We start from the raw sequence: 17,426 nt of genomic DNA, 5'->3' as shown, positions 1-17,426 counted from the left end.
TGATCATTTTTATCAGAATATTAGTACCAATTCAAAAAAGTTTTTTAAAATATGAAAGCCACATTTTGGAATCCTTGAGAACTTTGATAAGATAATTAGTTTTGGCAGATTATAATACCTTGTGATCCTGGCCATTTCTATTTTAACAACCTTATCTGAACCAAAAAGATAATAAATTTTCCCCTAAATTAGAGAGAGGGAGATACATTTGAAGTAGGAGTAGTTTTCGTATTTGGAACAGGTTTGTGGGTCTAGGAAAGGGACTTTGAATATAAGAACATTTGACTTGTAATAGTTCACACAGATAAGTGACTGGGACAGGATTTGAATATAAATCCTTTGACTTATAGTGAAGTATTCTTTCTATATTTTTATTTTAACACCTGACTCCTAACACAGACAAATAGATAAGCACACACACACATACATACACACACTTTCACTTTGTATTAAAATGCACTCTTCTCCATAAAGGGAATATGATTTAGGGGTTGGATTACCTGACAAGATAGTACTACTGGTAATTATTTTGAAAACGTTGAAAATTACTTATTCTCAGCCTTTGAAAAGAACTGGGGTCTTTGAGATTAAGATGTTGATTTTTGTTCATATGATGATTCAGACTTTCTTGTTTTCTGGTCAGTGATGCTCACTTAAGGTGTAACACTTTGAACTCTGCGCCTCAGATACTTAACACTCACTACTGTATGACCTTGGACAAATCCCTTAACCCTGATTGTCTTGCATACAGGGTCATCTCCAGTTGTCCTCATTCATATCTGACCACTGGACCCAGATGACTGGAGGAGAAATTGAGGCTGATGACTTAGCACAGCCTCCTTTCACTCAAATCTAATTCATATGCTTGTTATGGAATCACCTCTCTGATATTGTGGCCTTCTAAAAGATTGAAGGAAAACATCATCATCATCATCATCCTCATCCTCAAATGAAAAACTTTTTAAAAAATTGACCTGTCTTATTTATCATTTGTTACACATTTTATTTTTCTTTTACATTAGCTCCTAGCTTATTTCTTCTGTTCATGTCACCTGATTGGCACTTTTTCTAATAGAATCACAATCATGGTGCAGCTAGGTAGATAGACCACCGACCCTGAGTTCAAATCCAGCCTCAAACACTTAATAATTGCATAGCTCTGTGACCTTGGGCAAGTCACTTAACCCCATTGCCTTAAATAAATAAAATAAAAAAAAATAATCATATGCAACATCACATTTTTTAAGAAGTACTGAATTCATGGGGCAGCTAGGTGGTGATAATTACCTAGCTGTGTGGCCTTGGGCAAGCCACTTAACCCCATTTGCCTTGCAAAAAAAAATTACTGAATTCTTTGGTTTTGTTCTAATTTTAATAAAGATGATTAGTTTTGCCATGTTTCTTGATGCCCTAAAAAAATCATTAACAGTTTCTAAAGACTGACATCCTTTCTTTGAATATTTTTCACTGCTTTTAGCACTGACATTTTGCGTGTTGTATTGGCTCTTTCTCTATTCTTGTACCATTTTGTAATGAAATCAGAATGGCTTTTCTTAATTTGCACATTCTTTAGCATGATATATTAGTTCTAATTTTGAATCAAATGCAAGGAAATATTTGTGTGATACACATTAGCAATTCCGTCACAATTTACATAAATCTTACGTTATTACTGAAACAGAAGTTACATACACTTTGGTCCAAATTTTAAAAGCAGTTAATAATTACAAGAAACCAACAAGATAGTTCCTGGAAATATCAATTGCTATGGAAAGCAGGATGATTTCAGGGGATTGCTTAATACTTGATATGACCTCAACTGTTTTAAAATTGTATCTTGTTCTGGCCTCTCCAACCCCCCATCCTTTCTAGTTAGTATAGTAAGTTTATAAGTAGCCAGTATAAAGGGGCTGTAGCAGGAAATAAGATTACAAAGGGCGGTCTGGAAGTTATTTACAGACTGTCCCCAAAATGAAAGTGTAATTTGCAACTATGTTATAAATTAACTAAAAATCACATCCTGAGACTATGTACTAAATCAGGACATTCTGTCCTATGATTTTAGATAAACTCTTAACTTCTGCATAAAACTTAGCCAAGATGGCATGAATTTAGTTAGTCTGTCCCCCCACCTAAACCTGCAAAAATGAGGCTTCAGACTCTTATCTCTCCCTCCACCAGCACTCTCCATCTCCAACTGGTGTCAAGTGCTCCCATCAACAGTCCATGACTGTGAGTGTCGCTCCGTGGCTCTGTCCTTCTCGGTTCTCTTCCCCAGGCTGCCTGCCTTCCTCCACCCTCCCTATCCTCATCCCCACACTATCATCTTTTGTATCTCTTCCCTGTTTGTGCCATATTTCTCTGTACTTTCTGTACCATTTACCTCTGTGCCCTCTGTACTAAGTGTGATTGAAATTTTACTGCCATTGCCATCAGAATCTTAACTGCAAGTACCAAACTCTGCATAATTCCATTAAATTCATTAATAGTTCCTCAACTTAGATGTTGAGACTGAATGATATAAAAACTGAGGTTACCCTAAGAGTGATGGTAATTTCATGTCATCATGCTTAGTAGATAATCCATTCTGTTTAAGTTAAAAACAGCCTTTGATAAAGAAAATGGAGCAAATTGATTTGATCTTATATCTCCCCAAAGTGATAGCTTTCAATAAAGGCCCCCACCAGAACTTAGAGTTGACAAATTTTTTGCATCTAATCTTGATATTTTTATTTGGATGAACAGATACAGATTAGGTTCTGTACTTAAAATGGCACAAAAATAAACTTTTAGGGGACCAGATACAGTAGGCTACAGCTGTTGGCCAATTCTTCCCTCTGAATTTTTCTTTGAAGAATATTTTATTTTTTCCCCAAATTATGTGTAAAACAATTTTTAACATTTATTTTAAATTTATTTAAAAATTTTTTTAATTTAAAATTTATTTTTAATTGCTTGAAGTTGAATGTACTTAAAGCCATCTGGAGACAGCATTTTTTGGAGAATGAGCTATGGGTTTACATGAGATATATTAAATTTCTCCTTTGATATTTATTAGATTTTGTGATAATGGACAAGTCATTTTTCTCCTTTGAAGCTTTTCTCTATTCCTAAAATATGAATACTAATACCTCTAGTTCATAGGATTGTTGTCTGTATCAAATGAAGTGTCATGAAAAATATTTCAGACATTTCAAAGTACTGAATAAATTTTAGTTATTGGTCATTGAATAAAGAGAAATTAATCTCATTGGCATTGTTACTGTTGAGTAGGAACTGAGATACTTATTGTAAAAGTCTACTATTTCTAACTTCTGTCTCCGATCTATTTTTCTCTTCTTTCCTCCCCCCCCCTCCTTTTCCTCTCTTTGGGGAAGTTACATTCACAGGTAGGACTTAGCCTTTCTGGTGGCAATTAATGTACTCAGCTCCTAATTTCTTGAAACCATCTAAATTTTCTTTTTTTTTTTTAGAAAGATTTTATTTGAGTTTTACAGTTTTCTCCCTATTCTTGCTTCCCTCCCCCCCACCCTCCCCAGAAGACATTCTGTTAGTCTTTACATTGGTTCCATGTTATACATTGATCTCAGTTGAATGTGATGATAGAGAAATTATATCCTCAAGGAAGAAAAATACAGTAAAATTACATGATAAGATAATTTTTTTTCTAATTTGAAGGTAATAGTAATAGTCTTTGGTCTTTTTCAAAGTCCATAATTCTTTCTGTGGATACAGATGGTATTCTCCATTGCAGATAGCCCAAAATTGTCCCTGGTTGTTGCACTGAACGGATGAGCAAGTCCATCAGGGTTGATCATCACTCCCATGTTGCTGTTAGGGTGTACAGTGTTTTTCTGGTTCTGTTCATCTTGCTCAGCATCAGTACATGCAAATCCTTCCAGGCTTCCCTGAATTCCCATCCCTCCTGGTTTCTAATAGAACAGTAGTGTTCCATGATACATATACCACAGTTTGCTAAGCCATTCCCCAATTGAAGGACATTCACTTAATTTACAATTTTTTGCCACCACAAACCAGGGCTGCTATAAATATTTTCGTACAAGTCATCTAAATTTTCTTAAAGCATTCTTTAAGGCTTAGTCCCCTTGACTTTTCTCAGTAACTTCAATATTTAATTACCACTGTTTTTAGAAGTTCCCTTTTTTTAATCCAAAGTCTATCCAGCTTTAATTTTGAGCCCATTAGATTTCTTGTCAAATTGAAGAATTGTATTGAAAACAAATATTTTTCTTAAACCCTGTCATGTGCATTAAGGCAATCAGTTTATTCTTCATTTTCTATGATGGTGAAACAAAGCTAGTTCCTTGAAATTTGTTTCATATGAACAATTTTCTGTTCTTTTAATCATCTTTCTTATTCTCTTTTGAAATTCAACTCTCAAACTGAATTTGATAGATTGATGAAAAATGGAATAAATATGGTGTTGTTTTAATTGGATTTGGCTCACAAGATCTTGCTCCATTCGTTTCTGATGATATTCTTTGTTCTCAAAGAAGACCATGACATCAGGAAGGTGATGCCATGACAAAACAAGTGGATTGGATTTGAGTGAGGGCTGCTGTGCTAAGTCTTCTGGAGTCATCTTGGTCCAGTTGGCCAGATAAGAATCAGGGTTAAGTGACTTGCTCAGGGTCACACAGGTAGTACGAGTCAGGTATCTGAAGTTAGAATTTAACTGACTCCAGGGCTGGTGCTCTATCCATAGCACCACCTAACTGCCTTCTGTTGCTTACTGTGTAATCTTGGTTAAGCCATTTAACCTGTGAAGTTCACCATTACCTTCTTTTTTTTTAATTTTGTTTATTTAATGCTATGGGTCAAATAACTTACTGAAGGCCACACAGCTAGGCAATTATTAAATGTCTGAGGTCGGATTTGAACTTGTGTCCTCCTGACTCCAGGGCCAGTGCTCTATCCACTGCCACCTAGCTGCCCCATGATTATGATTTTATTAGAAAAGGTGCGAATCAGATGACATGAACAGAAGAAACAAGATAGGAGCTATTACCTTCATTAGTCATCTAAGTTTACAATCTTGGGGCTTTCCTTCTCTCCTTAAATCCAAACCCTATTTTTTTTTACTATCATAACATCTCTTGAATCCAGTCATTTATTCATGATCACCTTGTTTCAGACCCTGCTTACCTTAATCAATCCAAGTGCAGTAGTCTTCTAACTGGTATGCCTTCCTCTTAAGTCTTTATCCATTCCTATCCATTCTTCAAACAATCACCAAAGTGAGGGACTGATCATTAGTCCCCTTTTCTGTAAACTCTGGCACTACTCTCCTCTTTTTTCTTTACATTTTCCCATCATGTAGTTTATCTAAAAGGACAATTTCATCCTTGTACTCATTATGCTCCTAGAATAAATGTTATTTATCTTTCACTCTCGAAGAGGACCATGACGCCAGGGAGGTGATGCCATGACAAGCACAGAAACTGAATTTGAGTGAGGGGGTAGCTGTACTAAGTTACCAGCTTCACTTTCTCCTCCAGAGCCCTCTGGGTCCAGTGGCCAGGTAGGAATCAGGGTGACTGGAGATGACCTTATGTACATTTTAAACTTTTAAAACTTGGTCTTTCTCAGGTCACAATTTGACTGAAGCAATGCTTATTTACTCATTATGTTTTGGTAAGAGAGATGAGGGAAAGAGACCCAGAATGTTCACTTCCAAAAAAAAAAAAATTTTGCTGGGAGGGGAAGACCCTCAGAATTTTTCAGTAATTGAGCCAGATAAGAAAGAAAAGAAGCTTAGAAGAGCCTCTATTTCATAGTCCAAAAAAAAAAAAAATCAATCTGGGAGGAGAAGATCTTCAAGGTTTCTGGCCAAAACAAAAACAATTGTTATTTATATTTACTCTGAACCTATCAGGGCCCAAACAATGCCTGGTGACTTAGCACAGCACCCCATCATTCAAGTGGGCTTTGTTGACCAATCAAGGAGAGCTTGATTTGGCCCCTAGAATTAAATAATCTTCCTCTTTATCACCATTTATTAAAATATTTCAAGAATCAACTAGAGTGCCATTGCTTTCTATTCTCAACTTAAGCAAACATTTAAATGTCTGGTCTTTGCAAAGTTACTTTACTAAATAAACACTTGGTGGAGGTTTAATAGAGATTTAGTTCTTGCCTTCATGGACTTGACTGATTTGGGAACTGTTTCTTACCCTCTCTCCCATTCAGAAATTTTTTCCTTTTTTAAATTGTATTATTTATATTGGTTTCCCATTCATTTTTCTGTTCTACTTAATAGTGAAATTATTTCTTTGTGCTTCATATTTTCATATATTGATGTGCTTGAGCACAAATTCCTTGTGGAATTCTACTTGCTTAGTTTTTTGTTAGATTGAATTGAGAGCCTAACATTGTTTCATTCTAAATGCTAGTGTGCTACATCAATATTTAAAGAGATTGAGCCAACATTTACATTTCACCTTGAGTACTTATCTTCCATGTATAACTTGATCAGTTCTTCCAGTATGTCTTAGGTGAGACTTCGTTCCTGAAAAGTCCTTTTCTTTTTGCATTTCTTTGTCTTTTAGGTTTTACTTCTTCCATAAAGTCTACTCTAACCCATATGGTCTCTTTTGAGTATATATTGGTCTCATTTGATTCAATGTTTTTTTGTATTTAGCTGGTGTTTGATATATTTTCAGTTTGTCCAACTGGATTGTAAACTCATTTATCACAGTGTTCCTGTCTTTTAAATTGTGGGTAATATTGCCCAGCCAAATTATGCATTGCTTTGTGCTGTTTTTAATTCCATCAAAGATGGATAATGTATCATGAAAAATGATACATTTATTCTGAGTAGATTTTTGTTTTCTTATATTTTGCTTGAGCAGTTTTGGTCTTGTATACCCAGTGATGGTACAGGGTATTCCAATAAAATGTAAATATATTTTAGGAACAGAGGCTTTGTGAAATAGTGGAAAGAATGCCAGAAATAGAGTTAGAAACACTTGAAATCCTATGTTCCCTTCAAAGCTATACTAGTGCAGTTTTTCCCCACTCTGAAAAATAAAAGTAAGAATACTTATAGAATCTATCGGTATGGTTATGAGGATCAAATGAGATAATATAGGTACAATGCTTTGCAAATCTTAGAACATTATATCAAAATCTTACAAGTAATTAAAAGAAGTAAATGTGCAAAATGTTCTTTACAGATTTCTTTACATTTTTGAGAGTGGCACGTGTTCTCTTTGACTTATCCAAGGAGATAGCTAGAGTATACACTATACTCAGCTAAAGCCAAAGAGCCCTGACAGCTCACTCTTCCATAGTTTCCTCATCTACAAAGTGAAGGAGTTGAATGAAAGAATCTCAGACTGATAGGTTGGAAATCAAGGTTATTGGGACAGTATTGATAGGATCTCATGAATTCAGTTTTGAATTTCTTTTTTTTCCAGCATCTGAAAATCTGAAGGGGCTGATGTGATTCAACCATTTAAAACATTTTTTAAAAAATACCAACTAGGTTATCACACAATAATATAAATTATCAGTTAACCCTCTTTTTTTAAGTGTATAATCAATATTTAAATGGTTTGTATGATTATTTTTAGCACTCTGTATTCAATATAACAGCTAAATAAAGAGTTGAACACCATGTTTTTAATATTTAGACCAAAGTTTCTGGTTATTCATTACTTTCCTAGGGAGTTTTGTGAGTTTTTGATGGAATTCTTAGATATTCTGTGAGATTTCTGAATTTGATAATTACATAAAAAGTTACAGAATTGCTTTTATGATTTTAAAATTTTTTAGTTTTTTGACATTTTGCTCTTGTTTACCTGAAAGTTGTAAGTTAATATATACATATTTCCTTGTTGTAGCATAATTATCCTCTATAACTTAAATATTAATTTAATTAGTTCATTGCTCAGTGTTAACTAAAAAAGTTTAAAATGTAAAATCATTGAATAATGTATATTATTTTTTAACTCTAGGAATATGAAGCACGAACAGGGAGGACATGTAAACCTACACTTCCATCCACAAGACGGAAAAATTTTGAATTTGAACCACTTTCAACCACTGCTCTCATTCTTGAGGACCGACCATCGTAAGTGTCTTAAGATCATTAGTAGTCTTATGCATACTTTTAATTTCAGAATCATTCATATCTTATCACATTAAAGGGATTTGGTGTTCCTTGAAAACTTGCTTTGAAAAAAAAAATCATTCCAGAAAATGTCCTAATTAGAAAAAAATTACATTATTGAATCAGAAGTCATAAGTAGATTTTGTAGATACTGGCCTGAGTTAAAGAATGATGCATTAAAATTCTTAAAGGATTAGCTGGAGCATGGAGAGGCTAGATGATGTGTCTAGAATCACAAAAGTAAGTGTCAGTGACAAAACTTGAACATAGGTTTTCTGGTTTTGAGATTAGCTTCTATGTCAGATTGTCTTTCTTTAGTTATTTTTAAAAATTAATTTTTATTGTATTGTTTTGTTCCTCTTTTCATTTCCATTTTTATTCTTTTGTATGTTATTTTTCTGGTTCTGCTAACTTCATTCTATGTCAGTTCATTTAAGTTCTTCTACTCTATGTCCCTGAAAATAAGATATATGTATGTGTATGTGTATGTATATGTATATGTATATATATGTATGTATGTGTATATGTATATGTACATAATAAAAATTATATGAAGTTATTTTTCAAAAGATGTATTAGGGCTTATTTTAAGGGAATGTCTTATTTTTTAAATGTACAATCAATCTATATTTATTCATGTACAAAAATTTGCATTTATTAAAATACATTCCCATAATGATCTTCTGGATCATTGTCATAATTCTCCAAATCCCAAATTCTGTCCTGAATTTTTTGCATCTCCATTTCCTATAAAACCATTGGCCCCAATTTCTTGCCTAGCCATAGACCTCTCCTTAAATGAACATTTCTTGTCCCTGCAGGCTGCTCATAGTCATTGAAAACCCAGCTGTCACCCACAACTGATTATATACATGCAGTCATGTAAAAATATTTCCATATTAGTCATTTTATACAAGACTCAAAATAAGGAATGAAAAAAAGTGAAAAATAATATGTTTCAGTCAGTAATTCAGGCAATTAGTTCTTTCTAATGTTTTATTGTATGTATTTTGGAATTGTGCTGGGTTTTTTTTTTGGATTGCTGTTGAATGGTTAAGACATTCATAGTTCATTGTACAGTATTGCTACTGTGTAGGCATTCTCTTGGTCTGGTCACTTCACTTTGCATCAGTTCATGTAAGAAAGATTCATGTTTTTAATGCCAGTATTCTTCTGGTATAAGTGCATAGGTATAAATTATTAAATAATATTCTTCCCAAAGAAATGAAAATGAAATTTTTCCATATGGCAAGGTTAGGATAAGCAGGACACAATGCATCACAAACCAGGAAATGTTTTGTCTAAATAATCTTTTTTCCCTATTATGTATAGAGATAGTTTTCAACATTTGTTTTTATAAAATTTTTCCCTTCCTCCTCTTCCAAGATACATTCAGTCTGATATAGTTTTATACATGCACAATGATGTTAAACATGTTATGAAAGAAGAATCACAAAAGAGAAAAATCACAAGAAAGGAAAAAAACAAATTTAAAAAAGTAAAAAATCTTTAAATTGCATTTGATTTCCATAATTCATTTTCTGGTTGTAGATGGCATTTTCATCACAAATATTTTATAATTGTCTTTGATCACTGTGTTGCTGAGAAGCACTAAGCTTATCATAGTTGATCATGTAACAGTGTTGCTATTACTGTGTTACTCCTGGTTCTTCTGCTTACTTCACTCATCATCAGTTCATAGAAGTCTTGTTTTTTTCTGAAATCTGACTGCTCATCATTTCTTATAGTACAGTACTATTCCATTACATTCATACAACTTGTTTCACTTTTCCCCAGTTGATGAACATCCTCTCAATTTCCAATTCTTTGCCACCAACAAACCAGAAATTTTCCAGGCAGATAATATAAATGATGTCATCCAAAAAACAAATGAAAAAATAGAAATACATGGACTAGTCATTTGGTGTAAAGAGGGGGAAGAAATCTAATGGACTGCCCAAGATATAAAGAAACTGACAAAATCTTTGAGTCATTGATCTGTCTTGTACCTTCTGTCCTATGAGTTGAATCCCCCCCCCACCCCCTGTTCCAAACTTCCATATTTCCAGTTTCCCAAGTTTGCAACATCAGCATTATTCTCAGGCCCCATCTCTTCCCTCTACAACACCTCTCAGACTCCTTTTGTCTTTACCATTGTGATAGATTTCTAATTGATCTCTTAAGTTATGTGTCTCATATCTTTAAGGATAGACATAGTTCTGTCACTCACCTTCTTCCTAAATTCCTGTGGATGACTGAAATTTTAGTCATCCATGCTTTGTATTTTTCATATTCTTTACCATTCCAAAAGATACTTTAAGTACATCTTCTAGTTGAGGAGATGGTTAGGCAAGGGGTATTTATTTGTAAGACTAAATGGGCTAGGGGGCAGCTAGGTGGCGCAGTGGATAAAGTACTGGCCCTGGAGTCAGGAGTACCTGGGTTCAAATCCGGTCTCAAACACTTAATAATTACCTAGCTGTGTGGCCTTGGGTAAGCCACTTAACCCCTTTTGCCTTGCAAAAAAAAAAAACAAACTTAGAAAAAAAGACTAAAAGGGCTAGATTCTAATACAGGCTATAATCCAATCTGCTGGAGGTAGTCTATTGAGAGAGGCTTGCCCTAGGGATTAAAGGACACTGAACAAAATAGGTTTAGGAGTCCTTCAGTTAGAAAGACAAATTTAGGAAATCCATGGATTGATAGTTTCTCTCAAGAGCCCAGGGAAGACATTTTTTGTTTGCATACTTTTCATGATTTTTTTTTACATACCAAAACAAAACTGTAGTTTGGAATGACCAGATTTTCTAGTTTTCTTAGGTAGACTATGTATAGTTCTTCAGTGAGAACATAATACTGGCCATTGCTACATTGTTCTATTGCCAACTATATAAAACATTAGTGACCTTTTCAAACAAATCTCTAATTACTCTGATATATATTAGAACAGTTGCACTCTGCACAAAGTACAAATGATATTGTAGTTAGGGACAATCTATAGAAAATTCAAAATTAATGTTAAAGTAACCAAAATGAGTTTTCTCTTTATTTAGAAATTAAAATGTGGATAACTATTTTATCCTACATGAGTAAGATGAGTCATTAAAACAGATGATGTGGGACAGCGAGGTGGTGCAGTGGATAGAGCCACTGGCCTTGGAGTCAGGAGGATGGGAGTTTTTCACACTTAGCTGTGAGATCTTGGGCAAGTCACTTAACCCTGATTGCCTATCCTTTAGAGCATCAGTCATCCTGATTCAAATCTAGCCACTAGACCCAGATGACTCCAGAGAGAGGCTGGTGATTTAGCACAGAGCTCCCTTCACTCAGATCCAGTTCATGTCTTTGTCATGGCATCTTCAAGAATGAAGGACAAACATCAATAGTTGATGTGATTTTATGTTGTTATTCAGTTAAAAAGAGACCTGATAAAAGTCAACTACAAAAATTCTTCTCCATTTCATTTTTGAGATAAATGTTAGAAATGCTGCCACAACTGTTGGGGTAGGAGGTAATCGGGTATTCTAAGAGTCATTCAAACCTACTATGAAGGAGAACCAATCACTCTAAGATGCAAGGGAAAAATTAGGTGAAAAATGGAAAAGACTGCCAACTGCCAACAAATTAAATAATCCTTAAAAAATAAGCAAAGAGGGGCAGGTAGGTGGTGTGGTGGAGAGAGCACAGGCCCTGGAGTCAGGAGGACTTTAATACTTATTTAGCTGTGTGACCTTGGGCAAATGACTTAATCCCATTGCCTTGCCAAAAAAAAAAAACCCAAAAGAACAAAAGAGGAAGAAACAAAGACCACGAGGTGGGGGATCTGGTGGTTGAGTGAAAAGGGGGACTATCACTGATATTTTTTCCAGTGTAGTATAAGCTTACTGACTTGAAAAAACAGCAAGAAGATGCTGAATGAAAAAAAGGAACATGCAGAAGAATCACTTATCAAGGGAAAGATATTAGAAAGTGGGTAAAAAGACAATTGAAAACTGGGGCCAAAAAAGTAATTTTTCTAGCTAAGATTCATTGATTCAAAGCTTAGAAAACCATTGTCAGAAGCTTGTAAAGCTTGTAAGATATGAGCGCCTTCATAAACTTGTTAATATAAATACTCAAACGTATTTAGGGGACCTTTTACTTGCTGTGGTCTTGGAAGTCTTGTCCTCATTGGTAAGAGCATGATCTTTGACAAATATAGTGATGATGCTGAGAAGACTTACAGAATTACAGATTTTCCAGAATTATAGATATTATCAAATGGATATGGAATACTGCAGCATGATCTTGGCACCATGCCATGAGATACAGGAAGTTCATGCATGTATCCAAGAGATGAAGATTAGACTGACAACTCTCTTAATTTAAACTTCATTAAAAACCTAGGAGTTTTACATAAAAGACACTTCAGTAAATATATGTTTAATAATTCATGTGATTTAAAAAGGATGATTTAATGATGAATTAAAATATGGTCTCACAGTTGATGACCATTGTGCCAAATTGTGTAAAGTAAATGATGGTAGCAAAAAGACATTATTAAATGTTTTAAAGATATATAAAAAAGTTGGAGGTTTATTATAGTATATTTATAATTTACTTATTTGTTCCAGTTAATGTGAACTATCACTGTTAAGTATAAGGACTCTAAATCCAGTGTTCTTTTCTGGAACAGCATGCTGCCTCTCATTGATTCAATAAAGAAAAATCCAGTCTATAAGCATTCCTGGAACATTGCAGATAAAATTTAGGTGTTCGACTTTTGAGTCAGAGTGCATTGTGACTAAGAATGAAACTTATAAACCCTGTAATTGGCTATAGCCCCTGCCTTACAAAAGGGAAACATTAACATCTCAAAAGTCAAACTCTTTAAAAAATTTGACTGACTGGCATTTTATTTTTCAGAAATCTTCCTGCTAAATCAGTTGAAGAAGCACTTCGTCATAGACAGGAATATGATGAAATGGTGGCAGAAGCTAAAAAACGAGGTATGAAATTATCAGAATTTAAATCAGTAGTGTAATTGATTAATTGGTTTGTTTAAATCAGTAAATGAAGGGGACAGCTTGATAGCCCAGTCCTGGAGTCAGGAGGACCTCAACTCAAATCTGGCCTCAGACACTTAATAATTACCTAGCTGTGTGACCTTGGGCAAGTCATTTAACCCCATTGCCTTATTAAAAAAAAAAACTCAAATAAATCGGTGAATGAAAAGAATAAAATGTCCACCAAAAATACATTAAAATCTGGATGATTTTTTTCTGAAAGCCCACTAGTCTTGCTTTTTGCCTTTGGTACCTTAAAATAGTTAATTAATTTTAGTTCAGTTTTAATTGACTTTTAACTATTTAATTGAATTCAACCATTAACCTCAGTGAAGAACATAGTACCCTTTTATGATCAATCTGACTTTCATGTATGCTAAGGATCTATCAGGGAAAATTGGAGAGTAGATAAAGTTCCTGATTTCACAAAGGTACTTGTTTATTAACAAATAGTAGCTCATATTGCAGTTACTGGTAGTGTCATTTATAAGTCTCCTTTAATGATTTTCATCTCTTGTATAATTTTATTGATAATTTGAAATCAAATTACTTTAAATATCAATTGAATTGGAAATGTGACTGAATTTGGAGATGATCGACCTAAAATTGCTTTGCTATCTTTGAGACTTTCAGATAAATATTTTATTGTCTCCAGAATCTGAATTGTTGAAGCTGTCACTTTTGAATTGCCTCCTTCTTTTCTAAGGTGTGATAGTACTAATGACAGTAATAATATTATTTCTTATGCTAAAAGTATTATTTACTAAATGTTAGTGTAGGATACTACTTGTTTTTTAAATGACAGCTCACATAAATTTAAAAATTAGCAGGGGAGATGTGTTTTGGAATAGATATGTCTCATTTGAGAGCTTAACTCCTGCCTGACTTATTCTTTGCAATTCATAAAAAATAAAAAATGTACATAAAATTGTTACATTGACCTGCACATTATAAATATGCTAATATAGAAGATATTTTCGCAATACAGCCTTATTTATATATCACTTTACAGTTTGCAGATTGCTTCCTAATACATTTTATTCTCACAACAATGCTGTGAAGGAGGAGGTAAGGGAGGCATTATTATTATCCCCATTTTACAGATATGAAAACTTAGATTCATGGTGATTATGATTGTCCAAGATCTCACAGCTAAAAAGTGGAGCAACTGGCTTTCTGATTCCTAGCTCAGTGTTCCTTTCAGGTTTATGTTGTTACTATTAATTAATCTACTTACAACACCTGCCTCATGGCTTTTGTGAAACTTGTGAAAGTAGAAGTTTCCCCCATATACATAATGATCGTTTTTATTAGTGATAATTATTAATTTTCATCAGTAAATATGTAGTGCCTGCAATGTGCCAAATATTGTGCTAAGTATTCAGTGTGTGTGTGTGTGTGTGTGTGTATGTGTATGTATGTGTTCATATATATATACACACACACACGTGCATGTACGTACACACACACACACACACACACACACACACACACACACACACGAAAAGCAAACAGTGTCCTGGCCGTCAAGTAGCTTCTGATCTATTGGGAAAAGAAAACACACTAAGGAAGCTGAAGAGGGGGGGAAGGGGTAAAAAGGTACCTGATACTGGGGCATCAAAGAGGCACAAATGCACTGTAGTTGGTGGAAAATGTGGAGAAAATAAGTTCTAAATGCCCTCTTTAATTAGAGGGCCCTGAGGAGATGTGAGGGCCAGGCAGATTGAATCTTGAAGTATGATGAGATTTCCCAGTGATGAGTTTCCTGCAGAAGGAAAACATGAGGGAGAGGGTCAGACAAGTCCAAAAGCAAGGAAACTAATTGGAAATGGGCGGGGGGGATGTTCTAAGGTTATATAAAATTATTTCATTACTTCTGATATACTTAGATTCATTAATATACAATATTTGTTATATTGAATTCCTAGATGAATGCTCTAAATGACAGGAAATTTACCTATTTTTTCTTTTATACTATTTAAAGTAGTAATCAATGGTAGAAGATCCTGGTAACCCTTGTTCTAGTGTCTTATTTTAGTTAATGAAGAAGAAAAAAGTGAGAGTATAGTAATTTATTATAATTTTTCTTGACCTATGAGTCATTCACATATGGAGACCCTGGAATGAAAATTCCTGTCATAATGAGTTTATAAATTAAATTAGAATATGAAGAGATTTGCTTGGTGCACTGTGATTTTAAGCAAATTGCCCAGGGTCAAGTCCACTAAAATGGGTCTCCCTTAAGATTTAAACCTTAGGGCCTCTTTCTTCAAAACTAGTTGGTTATCTACTATGCTTTGTTCCTCATTACTATTAGAATAATCCCATTTTTATCTAGTACTTTATAGTTTTCAAAATAGTTGTATCTGGAAACAAAAATATTGTTCTGATGATGTGTGGGTTTCAAGCATCCATTGTTAAGAATTTGGAACAGCTTTACATATTTTGTTTAAGCAAAGAGATATCTAAGCTTATCAGTTTATTTATATGATGGTTTTTATGTCATTGATTTATTGAACCTCGTGTATAACAGTATTGTACACCAGTGTGAAAGAAGGTTATCTATTGGGTCTTAAATTTTTAATAAACCTTTTTGATATTTTTTTTTTGGCAGCCTACATTTTCCCCTATATCTTGCTTAGTAAGCCATCCTTTATAATAAAGTGCTTTTGGTCCTTTGATAAATTGGTAGGTGTCTTGATTTTTTTTTAATTACTGGAGAGAACAGTATATAATAAAATTAATAAAAAACATTCAACTTAGGAATTTGGAAACCTGAATTCTAATCTCCACTCTGCCATTATTTAGCTATGTGACCTTGAACTGAATCACTTAATATCACTGAGCTTCTGTTCCCTTTTAAAATGAAGAAGCTAGACAAGATGTTTTCCTTGGACCTTTCCACTACTAGTTATGAAATGCTAAGTATTATGAAAGTTGAATTTTTTTCTCTTTACTCTAGTAATCAAAAAACTTTAAAAAGTGTAGCTTTGTAGATATAGAAGTAACCTTTTTTTATAAACTTAGAGTTTTAGTGGCTTATTTAAAATAATTATGTTCTTTAATGTTTAATGCAGAAATTAAAGAAGCACATAAAAGAAAACAAATAATGAAAGAACGGTTTAAACAAGAAGAGAATATTGCAAGTGCGATGGTGATATGGGTCAATGAGATACTACCAAACTGGGAAGGAATGTAAGTAAGCAAAATTTCCTTGAAATTATGTATTTTTATGTATCTTTGTTCTAGTTTTTTTCTTATTTCTCATCTGTCTTTTGACTCTGGCTCTGTAGTTTGAATCCAGTCATAATTATAGATCCTGATTCTCTTCAAAAATTATCACTGCTTTCTTTTGAAATGCTCTGCTTTTGTGAGTTTTTGTACTTTGGTAACATGAAATCTAAAGAAAGAAGTCATTGCATTCTTCCCAAAAGTTGTTGGCTAGGTAAGTCATGATGTAACCATTATTTTGATTATTAAATAACATTTTCTGTCCCCCCTCCCTTTATTTCAAGGCGTAGTACAAGAAGAGTTCGAGAATTGTGGTGGCAAGGACTGCCCCCTAGTGTTCGTGGGAAAGTGTGGAGTCTAGCTGTGGGAAATGAACTTAATATCACTCCTGGTTTGTATTACAGAATGTTCTCATTTATACCAGTGTATGTGGTATGGTAGTATTGTGGTATGTGTATGGTAGTATTGTGTGTGTTCAATTAAATTCAAAGGACATTAAGCACTCGCATGTTACATACTTTCCTAGGCACTGGGGATACAAATATGAAAAAGGATGCAGTCTCTGCCTACAGATAATTTAGTTGAGGAGAGGGGAGGAGTAGAGTATAGATTAAAACATCCTACAGCGTTCTTATTTATGGGATGAGTAAACTGAAATGGAAAATTCCTTGCTCAAGATCATAAATGTATATGCCAGATTTGAAGCCTGGTTCTCTCACTCCAAATTCAGTCTTTGCTTGATTGATCTAAACTGCACTGTATCCTCCAGTTAGATTGTGAGCTCCTTGAGAAGAGAGATTGTCCTGATTTTTCTACTTAAATATTCCTAAAATTTTAAGTGTTTAGGGTAAGCACTTAATATTAGATGGATTAGAATTTTAAGAATATCTCCAAGGACCAAGGAAATTTTTGTCAATTGTTATTGCCTGGTTCTTCTGATTTAATAAATACTTTTTTTATTCATTCACAAATCCAAATACTTTATTATAAGAACAGAAGGGGTCCAGACAGGCTTA

General features: G+C 33.9%; 1 protein-coding gene across 1 annotated transcript in view; it reads left to right on the top strand.

The window, feature by feature from the left end:
* Positions 1 to 17,426, top strand: part of TBC1D12 (TBC1 domain family member 12) — a 133,477-nt gene that overhangs the window by 82,167 nt on the left and 33,884 nt on the right. Inside the window, 4 exon segments of the mRNA XM_074233334.1 lie at positions 7,980 to 8,095; positions 13,040 to 13,122; positions 16,257 to 16,374; positions 16,695 to 16,801. Of these exon segments, the coding sequence (XP_074089435.1) occupies positions 7,980 to 8,095; positions 13,040 to 13,122; positions 16,257 to 16,374; positions 16,695 to 16,801 (424 nt within the window).

The sequence above is a fragment of the Macrotis lagotis genome, chromosome 4, assembly GCF_037893015.1.
Source record: "Macrotis lagotis isolate mMagLag1 chromosome 4, bilby.v1.9.chrom.fasta, whole genome shotgun sequence".
NCBI classification, from domain to species: Eukaryota; Metazoa; Chordata; class Mammalia; order Peramelemorphia; family Peramelidae; genus Macrotis; species Macrotis lagotis.
This window is presented reverse-complemented; position numbering and strand designations above follow the sequence as displayed.